Raw genomic sequence first — 23740 nt, forward strand, 5'->3', positions numbered from 1 at the left:
ATTTTCCTATCAATAGGGTATATCCCTTGAAGGACTTAGGCAACTGCTAGTAGCTAATCACAAACTTTTTACTTTCATCATTGTGCAAATAGAATTTCTAGGGAGGTAAGTTTGAATACAATTTAAAGTTCAACTTAATGATCTTTGAACTACATATCCACCAAATATTTCTCCACCCCTATCAGTTCGCAAGATCTTTAACCACTTACCTTAATGGTTTTTCACCATGGCTAGAAATTCATGAAATTTCTCAAACATTTTAAATCTCTTAGCCTAAGGTAAAATTTAGAGTGATCGTCTTAAGAATATAACAAAAACTCATATCCATCCCTGAATGTATATCCATATTCGAATATAGATGATCTTACTTTCAGGTGGTTATAGGCATATTGACTATTTGCAGAGAATGATCTTATCAAAACCACTATGAACAAGATGCAAATGCCATAGATATAAAAAGAATGTGGTTGTGGTTTTTGATGACTAAGGTTTAGTTATAACAAAGAGTTCTTAGAATAGTCCAAGTGGATCCTAGTCACAGAAAACTAAACTCATATTCCATACATAAACATATAGTTTGAATCCATTGACAGAAAATGAATATTAAAAACTTGTGATAGTCATATTGTATTGTTAAATGTATTTTAGGAAACTGAAAATAATTTCTATTGGGAATCTAAAATTTAAAGTCAAAGACTTAAATTTATACCCAATATTTCTTGAGTTATTATTCTCTCTTGGACCACCACTACTAATCTAACTCTAAGTTTAAAATGCCTATAGTAAGCATATACAAGTAGAAGATTTCTAAGATTGAGAATTTATATTATTTCGGGATAGAATGTCGGGAATATAGTCATCTGTGCCATTCAATTTCATAAGAGAAATTAGAGTGACATCATAAGCAAATGATTTATAAAGCATTCATCCAATGATATAGTATGTAAGAAAATTTGAAATGAATAAGCTAAGAGAAAAAATTAGGATAATTTCGATTAAAATAAGAATCCAACAATGTCCCGGTAGGCGAGAGTCAAAGTTATTATGATTTTACACGAAATTTACAACTACAATTAATAACAGAAAACAACATGGTTCAATATAAATTCACACACAATTCAGAAATTATTAAGCATTTAGCAAATAACAAAGACATGTGAAAAATACAAAACTATCATATTTTAAATAATTTCTAAGGTTTCCAACAAACTGATACAGTGTCCCGGTAGGCGAGAGTCAAAGTAATCATTCATTGAATAGAGTTGTCAGCTCATCTAAAATGGACACTATTCTAGCAACCTTTTATTCAATCAAAACAAGAATCTAACATTGTCCCGCTAGGCGAGAGTCAAGGTTATTATTATTTTATGAGCTTCCACTATTGTTTCATACTTTGTAAATTTATCTCTAAGTAGTCACCGTAGGGGAGAGTCTAATAGAGACGAAAACTTACAAAATACTTATCATAAGAGATCGTTACGGTGTTACATGCTACAACGAATAACCATCCATAAGGGGGACAAAGTCTAGCGTCTCGAGATTATATTAAAAACAAATTAACCATGTAGGACCAACAATGTAGATCGAATATCCTTATAACTAAAGCTCATTATTTTAAAGAGTTATATTTTCATTTGATACTTATTTTAATCTATTTATTTTATCATATATTTATTTAATTAAAATTACTAATTTAGATAACTCTAAATATAAATTTCAATTTAATATTTATAAAATTATACCTTAGGAGATCTGAAAAATAAAAATTATTTTCCATCCATAGTATTAATTTTCCCACAAATATTATGAAAATTACTTAATTTAATTTGGTCCAAAATTAATTAAAATTAATTTTCAACTCAAATTTAATTTTCTATAAATATACAACTGAATTTCGAAATCCAATGTATTAAGAAATATATTTTCGAAATTACATTAAAATAAAACTAGAAAAATTATTCTAATTCATGTTGGTCTAAAATTAAATAAATTAATTTTCAACATAAATATAATTTTCTTATTTAATTCAATCTCTTAAGAAAAATATCAAATATTTAAGTGTCTAGAACAAATCAACTTAAATATTAATTTTCTATTTAATTAAATATATCTAGAAAAATACTAAAAAGTCTACCTAGAAAATATCTATCTAGATAATTCATAAACTAATTACTTATTTTCTAATATAATATATCTTAGTCTATTTATTTTAATAAAATCATTAATGAAAATTACTTGATTTAAGTTAATTTAAAATTAATTAATAAATTAATTTTCAAAATTGAAAAATTTTAAAATATCTGCATTTAAAATAAGTAAATGCAATTCAAAATTAGGTGGGAAAATGATTATTAAAATAAAATAAAATATATTCTGAAAATTATTCTAATTTAAGTTGATATAAAATTGAAAACTTTCCAACTTAAATAAAATTTTCTATTTAATTAAATTCATTAAAATAGAAATAATTAAGTATCTTGAATAAATTCAACTTAATTATTAATTCTAATTTAATATTTAAGAAAATATCCTAATTTAAGTTGATCTAAAATTAATTAACAAATTAATTTTCAACTTAAATATATTTTCTATATAATTAAATTTCTTAAAATAGAAACAAATAATTAAGTATCTTGAATAAAATAAACTTAATTATTAATTCTATTTAAGTTCTAAGAAAAATATCCTAATTTAAGCTGGTCTAAAAATAATTAAAAAATTAATTTTTAACTTAAATATATTTTTCTACTCAATTAAATATTAGAAAATATAAATTAGTTACTAGAAATCACTATCTAAAATCTTTTCTTTAAACTAAGTGTGTTTTTCTAAATAAATTTTAAAATAATCCAATGAAAAATTAATTTCATTTATTTCAAAAATAATTATGTTGCTAATTCAATTTTAATTAGGTTAAAGTAGTATAATTAGCCTAATACAATTATTTGAATAACACAAATGAACATTCACAATTGGAGTTGTTCATGTGAGGGAGGGCTGGGTTCAGTATGTCGTACCCACTACTAATGGCCCCTAACTCTCACACAAGGCCCAAAGGAGAGGAATTTAACCTTTCATTAAATAATTGTTATTCATTGAATAAACCCAATACTAATTGGGCCTAAATAAAATCATCATGGGTGATATTTTATTTTAGCAACCTAGTCCATTTAAATATCTAGAAATACATGGGCTTCCTATATGCATCTAAGCCCAAAAGCAAACATATAGGCTCACACAGGTCAAATTGATTTGGATGGGCCCTATCATGTTTCTAAATTTACATAGATAAAAGAAATACAAAATTTACCTGTTACAAATTATTTATAGGATCTAATGACAATTGGACTATGATTTAAATCAGATCATTGGATCTGTCAACAAGTTAATCATAGCAATTTAGATCAAATAAATAATAGGTTTGTTCAAAAAAAGTTTTGAATAAACAATTTAAATATAACAAACAATGTCCATGTAACAAATGTGAAATAAAATATATATATAATTGAATTATTATTTTATCTAACCAACTATTTTGAAAATTTAGGGTTGTTAAAAATAACCTTAAATATCTTTTCAAAATTTAAAATTCAAAAATGAAACTAATTTTAAAATATCTAGATTTATTTGTATTATTTTATTAAATTAAAATAAATATCTAATAAGATAAATGATTTGAAAATAACTAAAAAAAAATTTTGCAATATCATTTTCTAATCTTATAATCTAATAAAATGAAAATAATAAAATAAACTAATTTTAAAATAGATATGCTTAGGCAATTATTATTTTAAGAATAAAATAATAAACAAATAATAATTATCCTAATTATATGTCAAAATATCTCAAATTAAGCCTTTTTCAAATTTCTACAAAAATATCTAGGTTATTTAAATATTTAAAATACTATTTATAAATATTTGGTAAGTAAAATGATATAAAATATCATTTTTCTAACTTATAATTTATAAACAATTAAATATTCAACAAAATAACTAATTTTTTAAATTTGAAAATAGTATAGTTAGAATATCCATAAAAAAATCTAAGTTAATTTCAAATTTATTAATTATTTAATTTATCTTATAAGATAATCTTAATATAATATTTCAAATTAAAAGGATAAAGTTATCTTTTAATTTAAAATATGGCTAATATTAAAATATCTGATCTTATAATTAAATAATATATAAATAGTAAAGAAATTAACAAATTTTTAAAATCTTACCATAAAAAAATAATTAATTTTTAAATTTAAACCTCAAAATATCATAAAATTAACAATAATCTATAAAAAAAAATTAAATATTATTAATTTAAAATTGATATTTAAGTTTATATATATTGAAAATAATATTTTATTTTGAAATTAGGGTTTGAAAATTGCAAAAAATCAAAATTGGGGAAAAATCCCTCAAAATTCGGGTGGCTGCACAGGAGGCTGCACGTGCAGCCAAAATAGGCTGCAAACAGCCGAGTCGCGCGCGCGGAGAGGGAAAATGCAGGGTCCCTGCGCCTTGGTTTCTCGGCGTGTGCAGGGTCCTGTTGGGCGTGATGCAGCTGAGCGAGGCATGTGCGTGCACTTCAAATAGGGGACTTTCGTCCCTGTCATGCGCGCGGAACTGGGTCTTGTCTTAGTGCCTGGTGCACTCGACACCTAATTCAACCCGATTTTTTAAAACCACAGAACTTTCTTAATTTTTATCGGAATCGAGTTCCATAAAAAACAAAGTTGCTTAATTTTTCACAAGAAATCCAAATAAAATATTTTCAGAACAAAAATAAAATTATTTTCATGAAATTTTTTTGCAAATCACATGCAATCATCAATAACACATAAACCAACATGAACACATCCAAATCAACACACAAAAAATATTCATCGTTTTAAATCCATATCTCATGAAAGTAAATCATTACCATGGCTCTGAGGCCAGTTGTTGGGAATATTTAACTAGGATCTAGATTTACTAACAAGTATGTTGATTAACATCCTAAATATGAATTCTCTAAAACAACGAAAATAAACACATAAGGGTTTAAGAAATCCTTACATTGATTGCAGTGGAATATAATGACTCTTTCCGTTCAAGATCTCTAGCCCTTGATTACTTTTTGTAGCAGAGCATTATCAAGATCTGAACCTGGATCTCTTTCTTTCCTTCGGGTTTGGTTACCACCGTCTTACTCACTATGATTGAGTACTTGACTTGCTATGTGTGGGCACGACACTCATTCACTCAAGGTTCGAATATGGAAGAACAATGAAGGAGGTGATAAATCACTAAGGAAGGAACTCTCTCGTCAACTAGTTGTCTAACATAGAAAACAAGATTTGATTTGGTTAAAGGCATCAATTTGATGAGTGAGAGCATCATGTTCCTTTTATAGTGTTTCAACTAGGGCTTAGAGTTGAATTATATGGATTAAAAAAGAATAAAATATTGGGCAAAATACTTAAGTGTCGTCCACTATAATGGACCACTTTCTAGTTACAATTTTGCCACTTTTTTTTCAACCACTTATTCTTCTTTTCAATAATACCATATTTTCTAATTCAATCCTATAAATGCCAAAACTAATTATTTAATAATTATAATTAATTATTAAATAAAATTTTTATTTATGTAATTTATTAATTAGACCATACAAAGTCTCTTAATTAACGAATTGACCCCAAAACCTCTTTTCTTCACAATTAAGCACTTGCTTAGTGAAAATTCATAAATAAGATATAGTCTAATTTTAGAATTATAATTGATTAATTAAAATCAATTAACTGAGTCTGCAAGCAGTATTATCTCAACTAGTGAGGGGACCATGAGCATATATAACTGAGCTTTCAATAAGTAGATCTAGAATTCACCCAGTAAATTCTCTAGCTTATAATTATGCCTTCGGCCACTATAGGTTTGGAATTGAATAGCACTCTCAGTTATATAGAACGCTCTATATGTACCACGATATAGATACGTTATGATTATCCATTGTTACAATCCTCATAGTCAAGGATCCTCTATAGATGATTTACACTGAATAGAGACAAAGTTAGCGTTCCACCCTTCAATATATTTTATCCTTAAAACACTTAGCTACCTAAAAATCATATTTCAGTAAACTAATATTATTACTGAAATGAGATCTCAATCATTTATGTCTATTCAGCCAAGCTCGAAGGAAATCATCGTTTCACTTCTAAATACTTATAGAAGCTATAGATTCCATATCTATGATCAACGCTTCCACTCAATTGAACTACCATGTTCCCAAGATGTAAGTATCCACCAGAACAAAAAGTTAGCTTCCACGAACAACTCAAAGAACATAAATAATACAACTAAGCTGAACCTAACCATATCAAGATTAAGATCCATAGACCTAAGATCAACCATTGATATTGACTTAGAAAGATATAACGGTAAGTTTATGATATTTTATCCAAGATCAATATCGGTCCCTTCCAATGTATACTCCATACATCCGATACTAGTAAACTTTGCCAATGCCCTGGAAAGGACACAACACGTATCCAAGGTGTAAGTATAATTTATCGTTGATTATCATGCTAGTCTAAATCCAGTGAACTGACAAATCATGGGAATTAAAATTTTGAACATATAATTGTTGGAAATATTTTACCAGGATCTAGATTTACTAACAAGTATGTTTCATTAACATCCTAATATGAATTCTAAAATAATGAAATAAGCACATAAGGGTTTAAGAAACCTTACATTGGGTGCAGCAAAATATAATGACTCCTTCCGTTCAGATCTCTAGCCCTTGATTCCTTTCTGTAGCAGAGCATTATCAAGATCTGAACCTGGATCTCTTTCTCTCCTTCTTGAGCCTGATTCTCCTTCTTGTTGATTGGATTCTTCACAATCTTCCACACTATGATTGAGATGCCACTTGATGTGTGTGGGCACTCACTCTATCACTCAAGGCTGAATAATTGAAGAAGAAAAGAGAGGAAGAGGGTGGCGGCTAAGGTATAGGTAGAAGGCTTAGAATTTTTCTCTGAAGGAATGAGATGCATCATCAATCTCTTTCTCTTAAGCCATCATTATCTATAATTAGAATTGGAATGAAATGCCAATTCTAATGATTTAATAACTAAAAATTAATTATTAAATAATAATGTCATTTAATATATTTATTAATTAGACATATAAAGTCTCTTAATTAATAAATGAAACCTAGAATCTCTTTTCTTATAATTTTGCCCTTGCTTAGTGAAAATTCATAAAATAGACATAGTCTAATTTTAGAATTATAATTGATTAATTAAAATCAATTATCTGAGTCTTATAAGCAGTATGGTCTCAACTAGTATGGGGACCATGGGCCTATATAACCGAGCTTCCAATAAGCATACCTAAAATTTACCAAGTAAATTCACTGTCTTATTAATTCCTTGTTGCATCCACGCATAGAACTTGGAATTGCACTCTCAGTCATATAGAATGCTCTATATGTTCCACGATATAGATACGCTATAAATTATCCATTGTTATAATCCCAATAATCAATGATCCTCTATAGATGATCTACATTGTATAGGGATAAAATTACCGTTACACCCTTTCAATGTATTTTATCCTTAAAACACTTGCCGCCTATAAATGATATTTAGTGAATTAATATAGTCATTAAAATAAACGTTCTATCATTTATCTCTATTTAGCAAGCTCGAAGGAAATCATCGTTTAACTTCTAAATACTCATAGAAGCTATAGATTCTATATCTATGTTTAGCGCTCCCACTCAATTGCACTATCATGTTCCCAAAATGTACATATCACCCTGACCCAAAAGTAGGCTTAGCTAACAAATTAAAGAACATGTATAATACTCTTGAGATCGAACCTAACCATATCAGGATTAAGATCGTTTGATCTAGGATCAACTAGGTGATATGGAATTGAATAGATATTACGGTAAATTTAACATATCTAATCAAAGTTCAATGTTGGTCCCTTCCAATGTATACTTCATACATCCGATACTGGTGTACTTTGCCAATGCCTTGGAAAGGACATAACACTTATCCAAGGTGTAAGCATACCTATCGCTGATTATCATGTCAGTCTAAATCCAGTGAACTGACAATTCAGGGAATTAAACTTTCGAACATATAATCAAGATTATATTCCACTATGCTGACAACACTATAATAATTAACAAATACATATGTTATGGACTTAATAGAATTTATAATCATGAAATAAAACATGTGAACCATGCAACATAAAATGTTATTTCTGATCTTTATCAACTAGTAAATCTGATTATATTGAAATGGGTTTTATTTAGGGCACAAAACCCAACAACAATCATGATTACATTCCACTGTGATGACGACACAATAATCATGAACAAATATATACATATTTATATATGTTCTGGACTTAATAGAATTTATACAATAAACAAAATCATGAAATAAATCATGTGAACCATGCAACATAAAAGTAATTTTTGATCTTTATTAATTAGTAAATCTGATTATATTGAAATGGGTTTTATTTAGGGCACAAAACCCAACATTTATGGTTGCTAATTGTTCAGCTTTTGTCCACTTAGTGAAATAGTCGACAGCTACTACCGCATATTGCACTCCTCCCTTGCCCTTAGGTAATTGACCGATCAAGTTAATTCCCTATATGGCAAAAGGCCATGGACTCTGCATTTGTGTTACCTCGTTGGGTAGAGCCCTTGGTATTTTTGAAAACTTTTGACGTTTTTCACACCTTCATACATACTCCATGCAATCTTCTATCATGGTTGGCCAGAAGAATCCTTATCGTAGTATCTTCTTAGATAAGCTTTTGCCCTAGCATGATTATCGTAGAAACCTTCATGGACTTCTTCCATTAGTCTTTAGGCTTGGTCTTGATGTACACATCGTAGTAAGGGCATTGAGAACCCTTGCCTATACATGAAACCATCAATGATTAGGTACCGAGCGGCCTTTCTTCTCATCTTCTTTGCTTTGTTTTTGTTGGTAGGCAGTGTACCTTGTTCTAAGTAAGCTGCTATGGGAGTCATCCATGATTGAGTTGTATCAAGTAGTAGTACTTATTCTTTGGTGTTCATGCTTGGTTCAGATAGGTATTATATTGGCACGAGGTTAGCCTTATCTACCCTTTCACTTGTTGCCAATCTTGCCAAGGCATCAGCGGTAGCGTTCTCTTCTCTTGGTATTTTTTGAATGGTGTACCCCTCTATTTGGGCCACCAAATCTTATATCTTGCTGAGGTAAGCCATCATCTCTTTCTCCTTTGGCTGTGTACTAACATGGTTTACAACCAGTTGGGAATCGATGTAAATGTCTAAGTGTTTGGCCTTCACTTCTTTTGCTAGTCTCGGACCAGTGATTAATGCTGCGTATTCCGCTTCATTGTTTGAAATGAGGAAGCCGAAGTGAATGGCCGTATGGATTTGTTGTCCTTCAGAGGTTATTAGGTGATCCTCACTCCCGATGACTAAACTGTGGAAGAACCATCAACTTGTAGTTTCCAAGTTTCACTTGCTTGATCTTGCTTTTCATTCTTCTCTACTTGGAAACATGTGGTTCAGGTGAACCACCCGTATCAAGTCTTTGGGTGGCTCTGGTTGTTGTTGGTTGGTTATCTTCTTATACCCCTGTCTCAATTTCAACATCTTGAACCCCGGTATATTCAGCTACAAAGTTGGTCAGGGCCTACCCTTTGATAGCCGACCTTGGCTGATAGGTTATGTCATACTGCCCCAACTCTATTGCCCATTTAAGGAGGCGTCCCAATGCATCGAGCTTTTGTAGAACTTGCCGTAATGATTGGTCAGTGAGTACCGTGATGGGGTGTGCTTGAAAGTAGGGTCAAAGCTTGCGAGATGCTAAGAGTAAGTAGTAGGTCAATTTTTCTATGAGGGGGTATCTACACTCTGCCTCGATCAACATTTTTCTTACATAGTAGACTAGGTGTTGTACCTTAACTTTCTCCCTTACTAAGACCGCGCTGACCGCATGTTCTGTTACAGCCAATTATATGCTTAACCCTTCACTGTTTAGGGTTTTTGAAAGGAGCGAAGGCTGGGATCATTGTTGCTTTAAAGCTTGGAAGGCATTCTCGCATTCTTCAGTCCATTCAAATTTATTGTTGCCCCTTAGGATGTTGAAGAAAGGGACACATTTGTCGATTGACTTTGAGATGAATCCACTCAAGGCAGCGATCTGACCTGTCAAGCTTTGGATGTCGTTAACCTTAGATGGGGATTTCATGTGGATCAAGGCCTTTATCTTTTATGGGTTAGCCTCGATGCCCCTAGAGTTCACTATGAACCCAAGGAATTTTCCAGAGCTTACCCCGAAAGAACACTTTAGAGGGTTGAGCTTCATTTAGTATTGTCTTAGGATCTCAAAACATTCCTTTAAGTCTTTAATGGTCCTTAGGCCTTCTTAGACTTGACTAGCATGTCATCGACGTATACCTCCATGTTTCTTCCTATTTGTTCTTTAAACATTCGGTTGACCAACCTTTGATAGGTGGCTCCAGCATTTTTCAAGCCAAATGTCATTACTTTGTAGAAATATAAGCCAACGTCTGTTCGAAAGCTTGTATGTTCTTGATCAGGTGGGTGCATGCTTATCTGATTGTACCCTGAGTACACATCCATGAAAGTTAGAATTTCATGGTCGCTGTTGCATCCACCAACTGATCGATTCTAGGTAGGGGAAAACAATCTTTTGGGCATGCCTTGTTTAAGTCCATAAAGTCAATGCATACCCTCCATGTGCCATTCGACTTTGGAACTAGTATGGGGTTCAAGACCCAGACTGGGTAGTAGGCCTCTTTGATGAAGTTATTGTTCCAGAGTTTTTCTACCTTTTCCTTTAGTGCCTTGGCTCTCTCTTTGTCGAGTAACCTTCTTTTTTGTTGAACTGGCTTGAAGTTTTCGACGTCGATGTTTAAAGTGTGACTTATCACGGTGGGGCTTATTCCTTCCATGTCTTTGTGTGACCAGGCGAAGACATCTTGGTTTTCCCTTAAGAATTGGATCAATGCCGATCTTATGTCCTTTGAAAGCTCTTTTCCGATCTTGACTAATCTGGAAGGTTGTTTGGGGTCTAATGGTACTTCCTCCAATTCTTCAATTGGACCAACCCATGTATCAATATCCCCAAAATGGAGATCAATGTCTTATTTTGGGCGAGTCCTCATTGCTGAGAACTACTTGTTGTAGCTTTGAGGGATTTGGCTACTTTCTCCCTGGTTGTAATGGATAGGTTATAACACTCTCGTGCCACCATTTGATTGCCCTTCAGGCAGCCAATTCCACCTTTGGTAGGAAATTGGACGAGGAGGTGAAAGATGGAAGTGACCGCTTTCAGGTCATATAGGGCTGGGCGGCCAATTAAGGCATTGTAGGGTGATACTATATCCAATACCACGAATAATGCCATGATAGTGACACTCTTGGGGGCTATTCTCACTTTCAATGGTAACTTAATGAGCCCAGCTGGTGCCATACCACTTTCTGTGAATCTATAGATGAGACGTTCACAGGTTTCCAAATCCTTCGTTCCCAAGCCCATCCTTTCCAATGAAGACTTGAAGAGGATATTGGCTGACGACTTGTTATTGATCATTGTTCTTGCTACAATCATATTGGCGATTTTTACCTCTACCACCAAGGGGTCATTGTGTGAGTACTGAACGTATTTGGTGTCATCCTCAGAGAACGTGATTGACTCATGTTCATACCAAGGTTATTTGGGAGCTCGCTCCTGGACCGCCAACACATCGTCACCCGGCTCATGCCTGAAAGACCGAGCGTATTTCTCCCATGATTTCCTAGAGTTCCTGGCAAGGTGAGGTCCTCCAGTTATAACGTTCGAATGGCCAGCAACGGGGGGAGGTAACAATTGTTGGTCATCCTCGACTGGCTATTGTTGTTGTTGTGGGGGTTGGTCGTTGTCACAACGTGTACATATCTCTTCAAGTGGGGGTTGTTTTGTCTCATGAGGAACTCAATTTCTTCCTTCAGATTGTTGCACTCATCAGCATCATGATCGTAGTCATTGTGGAATCGACAAAACGTATTCATGTCTCGTTTGCTTATATCCTATCTCATGGGATAAGGCTTATAATATGGCACCACTGAGTGAGTTGCATTATAAATGTTTTCTCTAGTGTTCAGGAGAATGATGTAGGTAGTGAACTTTGGGGTCGATCTTGTCTGGCCGGCTCGGTGGTATTCTTTAGTCGCTTGTTATCATTGTTGTTACCGCCATTACTGGTATTCCCCCTCTTGCCATTGCTGGTACCATTCTGTTGGGTTTTATACCCTAAATAAAACTCATTTCAATATAATCAGATTTACTTATTAATAAAGATCAGAAATAACATTTTATGTTGCATGGTTCACATGATTTATTTCATGATTATATATATAATGTATGAATTCTATTTTAAGTCCAGAACATATGAATTTGTTAATGATTATAGTGTTGTAAGCACAGTGGAATATAATCTTGATTATATGTTCGAAAGTTTATTCCCTGATTTGTCAGAACACTGGATTTAGACTGGCATGGTATAATCAGCGATAAGTATTCTTACACCTTGTATAAGTGTTATGTTCTTTCCAGGGCATTGGCAAAGTTTACAGTATCGGATGTATGGAGTATACATCGGAAGGGACCGATATTGAACTTTGATTAGATATATATTAAAATTTACCGTAATATCTATTCAATTCAATATCACCCGTTGATCCTAGATCAAATGATCTTAATCCTGATATGTTTAGGTTCGATCTCAAGAGTATTATACATGTTCTTTGATTTGTTAGTTAAGCCTACTTTTGGGCCAGGGTGATACGTACATTTTGGGAACATGATAGTATAATTGAGTGGGAGCGCTAACATAAATATGGAGTCTATAACTTCTATAGGAATTTAGAAGTGAAACAATGATATCCTTCGAGCTTGGCTAAACTGAGATAAATGGTGGAGATCTCATTTCACTTCGCTGAAATATCATTTATACGGAGCTAAGTGTTTTAAGGATAAAATACATTGAAGGTGTAACGGTAATTTAGTGCCTATTCAATGTAGATCATCTATTAGAGGGTCATTGATCAAATTAGGATTATAACAATGGATAACTAATGACGTATCTATATCGTGGAACATATAGAGCGTTCTATATGACTGAGAGTGCAATTCCAAGTTCTAAGTGTGGATTCAATAAGGAATTAATAAGTTAGGGAATTTACTTGGTAAATTCGGTTCGACTTATTGGAAGCTCGGAAATATAGGCCCATGGTCCCCATACTAGTTGAGACCATACTGCTTGTAAGACTCAGTTAATTGATTTTGATTAATCAATTATAATTCTAAAGTTAGACTATGTCTAGTTTATGAATTTTCACTAAGCAAGGGCGAAATTGTAAAGAAAAGAGATTCTAGGTTTATTTATTAATTAAGAGACTTTATATGTCTAATTAATAAATATATTAAATGACTATTATTTAATAATTAATTTTTAGTTATTAAATAATAGGAATTGGCATTTAATTGGTTGGATTTGAAAATTAGCGTTTTTGAAAAAATGAGATGCAGAAATGATAAAACAGCAAAATTGCATAAGTGAGGCCCATTATCCAAAGCCCATGGCCGGCCACTCTTATAGGCTTTTATCATTTATTTTTTTATTATTTTAATGCCATATAATTCTAACTTAAACCTAGGTGGTTACCTATAAATAGATAGTGATGGCTCTCATTCACACTTAACTTTGTCAGATGAAATTTGAGCCTCCTATTCTTTTCTCTATAGCCGAACCACTTTCCCTCTTCCCTTCTTCTTCAATTTCAAAATCCTTGAGTGACAAAGTAGTGCCCACACACATCAAGTGGTATCTCAATCATAGTGTGTAAGACTTTAGGAGATTCCAAACAACAAGAAGGAGAATCAGCATCAAAGGAAGGAGAGAAAGAGATCCAGGTTCAGATCTTTGTGATGCTCTGCTACAGAAAGGAATCAAGGGCTAGAGATCTGAACGGAAGGAGTTATTATATTCTGCTGCAACCAATGTAAGGTTTCCTAAACTTTATATGTGTTTATTTCATTGTTTTAGAATTCATATTAGGATGTTAATGAAACATACATGGTAGTAAATCTAGATCCTGATAAAATATTTCCAACAACTAGCCTTAGACCCATGGTAATGATTTACTTTCATGAAATATGAATTAAAACGATGTTATGTGTTGATTTGGATGGTTTCATGTGGTTTATGTGCTTATTTGATGATAGTTTAGAAATAGCAATATATGTTACTAAAGTATTTTTTATTTCGATCGGGAATTATTTTTTCTGGAAATTAGACAAAAAATAATAAATTTAGGCTTTTACAGAACCTAATTTGGATTTTTTATGAATTAGTTATGATTTTTTGAAGTTGAACGAAAATTTCACAGTTTGAAAGCACACTTGCGCTCGCGCATGGGACAAAATCCCTTCAGACAAAGCCTTGTCCGAAGCATACCCTTGTCCCGCCCGTGTCCCTCGGTCACATAGGCTGCATGCAGCCTTGATGCTCGGTCAGACACCTCAAACTTATTTTCGTAATATCTTTTGATTCAAAAATTATTTTTCATTGAAACAAAAGCCAATTTTTGGTAGAATTTTGTGTAGAATCTAAATTTTCAATCAAAAATCTAATTGTCAGAATAAAATTAATTTTTATTAATTTTTTTTTAATTAATTAAAATTAGTTTCTGATATTAGTAGGCTTTGAATTTTGAAAATTTGATTTCTCACAAAGGAGCCTTATGGTTAATTTTGAAATTTTAGCTTATTTTATTTATTTTAATTATAAGATCAGATATTATTTTTTATTAAATTTGAATGATCTTACTTTGATATTAAAATATTATCTTTTAAAATAATCTTGTTGAAATTTCAGAGTTTGGTAACCATATCATTTTTTTTTCAAATTTGTTATTTTTTGAAATATATTTTATTGATTAAAATTATAAGATTAGGAATATTTTAGGTTTAACATTTTATTTTATTAGATATTTTTTTATTAAAATTATATTTTGGCAAAAATAACATGAAGATTTGAAAAATTGGTTAGTTTAGTTTGATTAGATATTTTACGGTTTCAAACCATAAATTTTTCAAACTTATTATTATTTTTTTAAAATATTCTAACCATATAAAATATCTTATTTTTTTTTCAATTAGTTTATTTATGTAATATTTAAATTTATTAAATTATAAGACTTAGAATATAATAATGAAATATCTAAATTTAAAAATCAAGATATTTTATTATATTACCTTATTAGAAATTTTAAATAAATTTAAATTTTGAATAAACTTGATATTTAAAAAATTGGTTAGATATTTTTGATTTTTTTTGTTAGAATTTAGGGAATTTAGGAGTTTGTTGAATTTTGAATTTTTTCAAATATTCTCTAACAACCTAAATTTGAATCCTAGTTAAGATATTAATTTTAAAATTTAATTTTTTTTTAAATTTTAAAATTGAGATATTTTAGCTTACTTTTCAGATATTCCAGATCAGTTATTATTGTTTGTATTGTTTGTTTATATATTAATATACAAATTTTTTTTACAAACCTATTATTTATTTGATCTAAATTGCTATGATTAACTTGTTGACAAATCTAATGATCTGATTTTAATCATAGTCCAATTGTCAATAGATCTTATAAATAATTTGTAACAGGTAAATTTTTGCAATTTCTTTCATCTATGTAAACCCAGTAACATGATAGGGCCCATCCAAATCATTTGACCTGTGTGAGCCTATATGTTTGCTATTGGGCTTAGATGCATATAGGAAGCCCATTTAAGTTTTACTAAGTAAATGGACTAGGTTGCTAAAATAAATTTTGACATAAGTACATTTATTTAGGCCCAATTAGATTTGGGCTTATTCAATAATTAACAATTGTTTATTTAAAGGTTAAATTCCTCTCTTTTGGGCCTTGTGTGAGAGTTGGGGGCCAATAGAAGTGGGTACGACATACTGAACCCAGCTCCCCCTCACATGAACTACCCCAATTGTGAAGGCCCGTTTGTCTTATTTAAATAATTGTATTAGGTTAATTATATTAATCTAACCTAATTAAAATTGAATTAGCAACATAATTAACTTTTAAAATATATGAAATTTATTTTTCATTTAATATTTTAAAGTTAATTTTAGAAAAACACTTAGTAAATGAAATATATTCTAGATAGTTATTTCTAGAACTAGTTATTTTTTCTAATATTTAATTAGGAAAATATCATAGATTGTGAAATTAATTTTGGTACAATCTAAGTTAAGTATATTTTTCCTAGTATTAAACTAGAATTAATAATTAAGTCTCCTCTATACTTAATTATTTATTTCTTGAATTTAATACATTTAATTAAATTGAAAATTTAAATATTTAAGGTTATTTTCATCATGATACTTAAATATTATTATTTTCATGTTATTTAATTAAAATTGAAAATTATTTTAAGTTTGAAATCTTATTTCAGAATAACTTAAATTTGAATAATTTTCAAAATATATTTTATTTTATTTTATTTTATTAATCTTTTTCCCACAATTTTCGAAATTGCATTTCTTAAATGTAGAAATTTCGAATTTTATTTGAAAAATAGATTAAAGTTGAAAATTATTTATTTTAATTTTGGACCAACTTAAATCAATGATTTTTTCATTTAATGATTAATTAAAATAAATGAAGTAAAATATATTTAATTAGAAAATGAATTAATTAGTCAATGAAAGTCTAGATAGATATTAACTTGTTTTGCTTGAAGTATTTTTTTAGTGTATTTAATTAAATAGAAAATTAATATTTAATTTGATTTTCATCATGATACTTAAATATTTGAAATTTTTCTTTAATATTTAATTAAATAGGAAAATTATATTTTTTGTTGTAAATTAATTTTATTAATTAATTTTGGGCCAACATAAAATTAGAATAATTTTTTCCAGGATTTATTTTTATTTTATTTTAACAAGCAATTTTGAAAATTGTATTCTTAAATACTTCAATTTTTCGAAATGCAATATATATCCATAGAAAATTGAATTTGAGTTGCAAATTAATTTAAATTAATTTTGAAACAACTTAAATTGAATAATTTTTTAAATATTTATTGGAAATTATTACTAAGATGGAAATAATTCATTTTATTTTCATATCCGTCTAAGTATAATTTATAAATATTAAATTAAAATTTATATTTAGAATTTTTCATTCTAAATTGGTAATTTTAATTAAATAAATATATATATATTTAAAATAAATTGATTAAAATAAATATTAGAAGAAAATACATTTTTTAAAAAAATAATGAGCTTTATTATTATTAGGACATTCGATCTCCATTGTTGGTCTTACAATAGTTAAATATTTTCAATATAACCTCGAGACGCTAGACTTCGTCCCCCTTATGGATGGTTATTCGTTGAACGCATTTAACACCGTAAGATCTCATTTGATAAGTGTTTTGTAAGTTTTCGTCTCTATTAGACTCTCCCCTACGGTGACTACTTAGAGATAAACTTATAAAACATGAAACAATGGTGGAAGCTCATAAAATGAGAATAACCTTGACTCTCGCCTATCGGGACAACGTTGGATTCTTATTTTGATCGAATAAAAGGTTGCTAGAATGGTTTGCATTTTAGATGAGCTGACAACTTTATTCAATGAATGATACTTTGACTCTCGCCTACCAGGACACTGTATCAGTTTGTTGGAAACTTTAGAAATTATTTAAGATGTGCATGTTTTGTATTTTCACATGTCTTTGTTATTTGCTATATGTTTGATAATTTCTGAATTGTGTATGAATTTATATTGAACCATGTTATTTTCTGTTATTAAATTGTAGTTTAATTTCGTATCTTCATTGTTGGTCTAACTTGGTTTGTTGTTCTAATGGGATAAATCCCTAATGGATTCTCACCATTAGACAAACATAATAGTGTTAGATCTCGAAAGATAAATATTGTAAATGCAACATCTAGCTGTTCATCAATTGATGACACCTTAGACTAGTATTTACAATATGAAACAAGAAGATTGAATAAATAAGATTACTTTGTCTCTCGCTAATCGAAGCATCGTTGGATTCTTATGTAAAAATGAAATTATCCTAATTCCTCTTAGCTTATTCATTTCGAATTAGCTCAATAACATATCATTGGATGAGTGGTCTATAAATCATTTCATGTCATTCTATATTTTCGCTTAAGAAATTAAATGACGCATATGATTATATTCCCGAAATTCTATCCCAAAATGATATAAATCCAAAATCTCCTACTTGTATGGGCAAATCAGACTTAGAGTTAAATTAGTAGTGGTGATCCAAGAAAAAATTACTCATGTATATTTGGTATAAATTTTAGATTCCAAATAATATTTTTTTTTAATACAATACAGTTACACTTTCACAAGTGTTTAATAACCATTTTCTATCAATGGATTCAAACTGTATGAGTTTAGTATTATGTGACCAGAATCCACTTGCATTATTCTAAGAACTCTTTGATGTAACTAAACCTAAGTCATCAAAAGATACAACCACATATTCTAAATCTATGGCATTTGTATCTTGTTCATAGTGGTTTTGACAAGATCATTCTCTGCAAAGAGTTAATATGTCTATATCCACTGAAAGTATAATCATCTCATTCGCAGATGGATGTACATTCAGGGGTGGATATGAGCTTTCGTTGTATTCTTAAAACGATCACTCTAGATTTTACCTTATGCAAAAGAAATTTGAAATGTTTGAAAAATTTCATGAATTTCTAGTAATGGTGAAAAACCATTAAGGTAAGGGGTTAAAGATCTTGCGAACTGATAGGGGTGGAGAAATAGTTAGTAGATATGCAGTTCAAAGATCGTTAAATTGATTTTTGAATTATATCCAAACTTACCTCCCCAGAAATTCTATTTGCATATTGATGATTAGTTACTAGTCGTTGCCTAAATCCTTCTATGGTAATACAATTTCAGAATGATGCAATGGTTGGGTACTTAGTGTAAACCATTACTAGATTCATGGATGACCTAATCGAAATCTTAAGAAAAGCTAGAATTGTTAACCATGGTTTGCATGTTTGTTAGCTATTCTAAGTGATTAGAGGTGGAACATCCCATAGTCAATAGATAAGAAAGTGTTTGTTTAAACAAATACTAATCTTCTAAGAAAATGACTAAGTCTGAAAATAAAGGAGATATTTTTTTCTTGATTCCAAAAGTGTTCTATCATCTTAATCTACATATGATGATCCCACTGCCCCTGTTGTCTTGACACAACCGAAGAGGTTAATCCATTTAATTTTCTTAGACATAATTCACGGTACCTTGTCGTAGTGGGAGAGTTTCAAGGAACTTTACTTCTTATGACTTGGAAGACACTAGTGATTAAAATCCATTGTGAGTTTAAACAAGTAATGGATTGTCAAGATAAGAAACTAAGAAGAAAAGCCAAGAGAACTATGGTTTGATCCATTCACATGGAGTAACCTAAAGTTTTCTATTACAAGGACAAGAAAGGAAATTTTCGTGTATAAGTCTATTCAATGGACTTAACAAGACTTCATGTTCCTAGTATTATAGGTTTGAGTTTATCTAAACCTATGGCTTGTGGTATACCTGGTAATTACTTACTCTAATGCAAGCAACTTACTTTAGTAAGATGCTGAAGCATTTTATTTCTATTGGCAATCTATAGAAGCTTCTCGACTTCTAGGCATAGATTTTATTTATCTAAGGAAAAGTCTTAACTATTCCAGAAAAGATAAAGCCATGAAAGAATTCCTTAAATCAACAGTGAGAGGTCTCAGATATGCTTTAGTATGCCTTAGACCAGACACCTACTGTTGAGTGGGAGTAATGAGTAAGTATCAGATTAATCCAAGAAAGGAACATTGGAAGACAATCAAGTAAATCTTAAGATTAAGAAGAGGAACTATATGTTAGTCGATAAGGGTGTGTTTAAAACTCTTAGACTATACCACATCAGATTTCGAGACTTACCTTTGTGCTAGAAAGTTTGCTAATAAGATGGTGATTACTCTGGGGGTGGAGTAGTGATTTTAGAGAAGTGTAAAAACCTATCTGAAGTCTCTGGGTCTACCAGAGAGAGATTGAATGTTAAAGATGCAAGAAAGATACTTATTCAGTCTAAGGAAAGTTCTATACATTTGTGGCACTGTTCCAACTTGTCTTAACTAATAGTGTTATTTCCTGATTAACCAAAAAGTAGTTGCCAAAAGTATAGAATCCAGTATCCCAAGAGAGTAGACATATAAAGAGGAATTTCACAATATCAAGGATTTTGTGATTAAGGAAGAGTAATGGTGGATAAAAGGTTGTGTTTAATTCAACCTGTCAGATCCTATTACGAGGAGTATACTACTACTACACTTGATTTGTATATCGAGGTGTTAAGATTATTTGAAATACACATTTTGTTTTATATTAGTGCAAGTGGGAGTTTGTTGGGTTTTATGCCCTAAATAAAACTCATTTCAATATAATCAGATTTACTTATTAATAAAGATTAGAAATAACATTTTATGTTGCATGGTTCACATGATTTATTTCATGATTATATATATATAATGTATGAATTCTATTTAAGTCCAGAACATATGAATTTGTTAATGATTATAGTGTTGTCAGCACAGTGGAATATAATCTTGATTATATGTTCAAAAGTTTATTCCTTGATTTGTCAGAACACTGGATTTAGACTGGCATGGTATAATCAGCGATAGCTATTCTTACACCTTGGATAAGTGTTATGTTCTTTCCAGGGCATTGGCAAAGTTTACCAGTATCGGATGTATGGAGTATACATCTGAAGGGACCGATATTGAACTTTGATTAGATATATTTAAATTTACCGTAATATCTATTCAATTCAATATCACCCGTTGATCTTAGATCAAATGATCTTAATCCTGATATGTTTAGGTTCGATCTCAAGAGTATTATACATGTTCTTTGATTTGTTAGTTAAGCCTACTTTTGGGTGAGGGTGATACGTACATTTTGGGAACATGATAGTATAATTGAGTGGGAGCGCTAACATAAATATGGAGTCTATAACTTCTATAGGAATTTAGAAGTGAAACTATGATATCCTTCGAGCTTGGCTAAACAGAGATAAATGGTGGAGATCTCATTTCACTTCGCTGAAATATCATTTATATGGAGCTAAGTGTTTTAAGGATAAAATACATTGAAGGTGTAACGGTAATTTAGTGCCTATTCAATGTAGATCATCTATTAAAGGGTCATTGATCAAATTAGGATTATAACAATGGATAACTAATGACGTATCTATATCGTGGAACATATAGAGCGTTCTATATGACTGAGAGTGCAATTCCAAGTTCTAAGTGTGGATTCAATAAGGAATTAATAAGTTAGGGAATTTACTTGGTAAATTCGGTTCGACTTATTGGAAGCTCAGAAATATAGGCCCATGGTCCCCATACTAGTTGAGACCATACTGCTTGTAAGACTCGGTTAATTGATTTTGATTAATCAATTATAATTCTAAAGTTAGACTATGTCTAGTTTATGAATTTTCACTAAGCAAGGGCGAAATTGTAAAGAAAAGAGATTCTAGGTTTATTTATTAATTAAGAGACTTTATATGTCTAATTAATAAATATATTAAATGATAATATTATTTAATAATTAATTTATAGTTATTAAATAATAGGAATTGGCATTTAAATGGTTGAATTTGAAAATTGGCGTTTTTGAGAAAATGAGATGCAGAAATGATAAAACAGCAAAATTGCATAAGTGAGGCCCATTTTCCAAAGCCCATGGCCGGCCACTCTTATAGGCTTTTATCATTTATTTTTTCATTATTTTAATGCCAAATAATTCTAACTTAAACCTAGGTGGTTACCTATAAATAGATAGTGATGGCTCTCATTTACACTTAACTTTGTCAGATAAAATTTGAGCCTCGTATTCTTTTCTCTATAGCTGAACCACTTTCCCTCTTCTTTTCTTCTTTAATTTCAAATCCTTGAGTGATAGAGTAGTGCCCACACACATCAACTGGTATCTTAATCATAGTGTCTAAGACTGTAGGAGATTCCAAACAACAAGAAGGAGAATCAGCATCAAAGGAAGGAGAGAAAAAGATCCAGGTTCAGATCTTTGTGATGCTCTGCTACAGAAAGGAATCAAGGGCTAGAGATCTGAACGGAAGGAGTCATTATATTCTGCTGCAACCAATGTAAGGTTTCCTAAACTTTATATGTGTTTATTTCATTATTTTAGAATTCATATTAGGATGTTAATGAAACATACATGGTAGTAAATCTAGATCCTGGTAAAATATTTCCAACACATTCTTACCGTTACCCCTTTGAGAGCTTTGACTATTCGAGCTCGTTTCATTCTTTTTGCTCTTAGTATGGTTGAAGCCTTGAGCATTTCGCTCGGCTTCCTCCAATTTGATGAACTCATCAGCTCTATCAAGGAAATCTCTCATAGTATGGGTTGGTTTCCACCTTATATCCTTCCATAGCCGACTTCCCACCAGAATGCCCCACATGATAGCGGCATGTTTGCCATCGTCACTTAGATTTTATTTTTACTTTGGTTGCTTCCTGCATAAAGCATTGAATGTAGTCTTTTAGTGGTTCATCGAGCTTCTGCTTGATGGCGACCAAGTCACCCAACTCTGCTGGTATCTGTCGGACTGAAGATAATTGGGTATAGAATAACCCTTCAAACTCATCCCAAGAAGTGATTCTCCCTGGGGGTAGTTTAGTAAACCATTGTTCCGCGTGTCCGTGAGGGTTGCAAGGAAGATTCGACACCTGAGGTCATCTATGATCCCTTGAAGGTCCATTTAGATTTTGAAGTTTTCAACATGAGTTAGAGGGTCTTCACTACCTGTGTACTTGCAAGTGGCATTTTGAATTTCGCTGGAATGGGGAGGTCATTGATCGTTTGGGAGAAGGCACACCCTCTCCTCCTTTCCAGCTCTAAGTCAGTGAGTTTTGGTGCAGTAAGGTCATTGACCAATTAGGTTAACTCATCCGACCGAGCTTGGATCACCGAATATGTGGCTGTTTGGGGTTGTGCAACATTAACGCCAGCATTCGCTTGGTCTCTTTGAACCGACTCAAATGGATTTACTATGTTGGAACCGTGGTTGTCCCTATTTCTGTTGAGGGCGTCCCAAAGGTCTCTACCCCCTCGAGGGCCTACACGTTCAAAGACTGACCCAATTCTTGGCCTTCCTCCTACATTTTGACTATCAGCCCTTCTATCGACTAGGGGTGGTACCTGGTCATCCCTACCCCTTTGGGGCAGATTCTCAGGTTGATGTTGCCTATTAGGGGCATATAGCCCTCCAGCTTGATAACCCCCAACTCGGGATTGGTTGGTTGTTGGCCCGACTTTCAGCTTCATCATCGTCGTGACCGTCGGGGTAGTTTGGGCGGTAATCACTGTTGACCTCGAGGTCTTCTCTTCTCCCCTTAGACCTACTATTCTTGGGCAATCATCCCCCTCTCGTTGTTGGCCGCGTTGGTCATGGGGTTTCCACTCCCAATGTTGGGGTGTCCTTGCACCGTTTCTGCCACAGTACCATTGTGGTTCCTAGAGTTTCCTCCACCACTCTGCCTTAGACGGATATTATGGGAGT

The 23740-nt window shown here is 31.5% G+C and overlaps 1 protein-coding gene across 1 annotated transcript; it reads right to left on the minus strand.

Annotated features, from left to right (window-relative positions):
• Positions 1-10431: 10431 nt before the first annotated feature.
• Positions 10432-11650, minus strand: LOC133034532 (uncharacterized). Its single transcript, XM_061109634.1, has 3 exons — positions 11218-11650; positions 10770-11131; positions 10432-10632 (listed from the first exon to the last, which is right to left on the minus strand). Exons 1-3 carry the CDS (start codon positions 11648-11650, stop codon positions 10432-10434), a joined length of 996 nt encoding a protein of 331 aa, XP_060965617.1.
• Between the last annotated feature and the right edge of the window lie 12090 nt (positions 11651-23740).

Source organism: Cannabis sativa, chromosome 2, assembly GCF_029168945.1.
Source record: "Cannabis sativa cultivar Pink pepper isolate KNU-18-1 chromosome 2, ASM2916894v1, whole genome shotgun sequence".
Taxonomy (NCBI): domain Eukaryota; kingdom Viridiplantae; phylum Streptophyta; class Magnoliopsida; order Rosales; family Cannabaceae; genus Cannabis; species Cannabis sativa.

Excerpts from the sequence above, each read along its gene's own strand:
- LOC133034532 (XM_061109634.1), bottom strand. The coding sequence starts at position 11,650 with ATGATTGTAGCAAGAACAATGATCAATAACAAGTCGTCAGCCAATATC. Across the intron at positions 11,132-11,217 it reads ATCCCTCAAAGCTACAACAA|AATTGGAGGAAGTACCATTA; the intron begins GTAGTTCTCAGC and ends GTCCAATTGAAG. Across the intron at positions 10,633-10,769 it reads AGTCGAATGGCACATGGAGG|ATAAGCATGCACCCACCTGA; the intron begins GTATGCATTGAC and ends GGGTACAATCAG.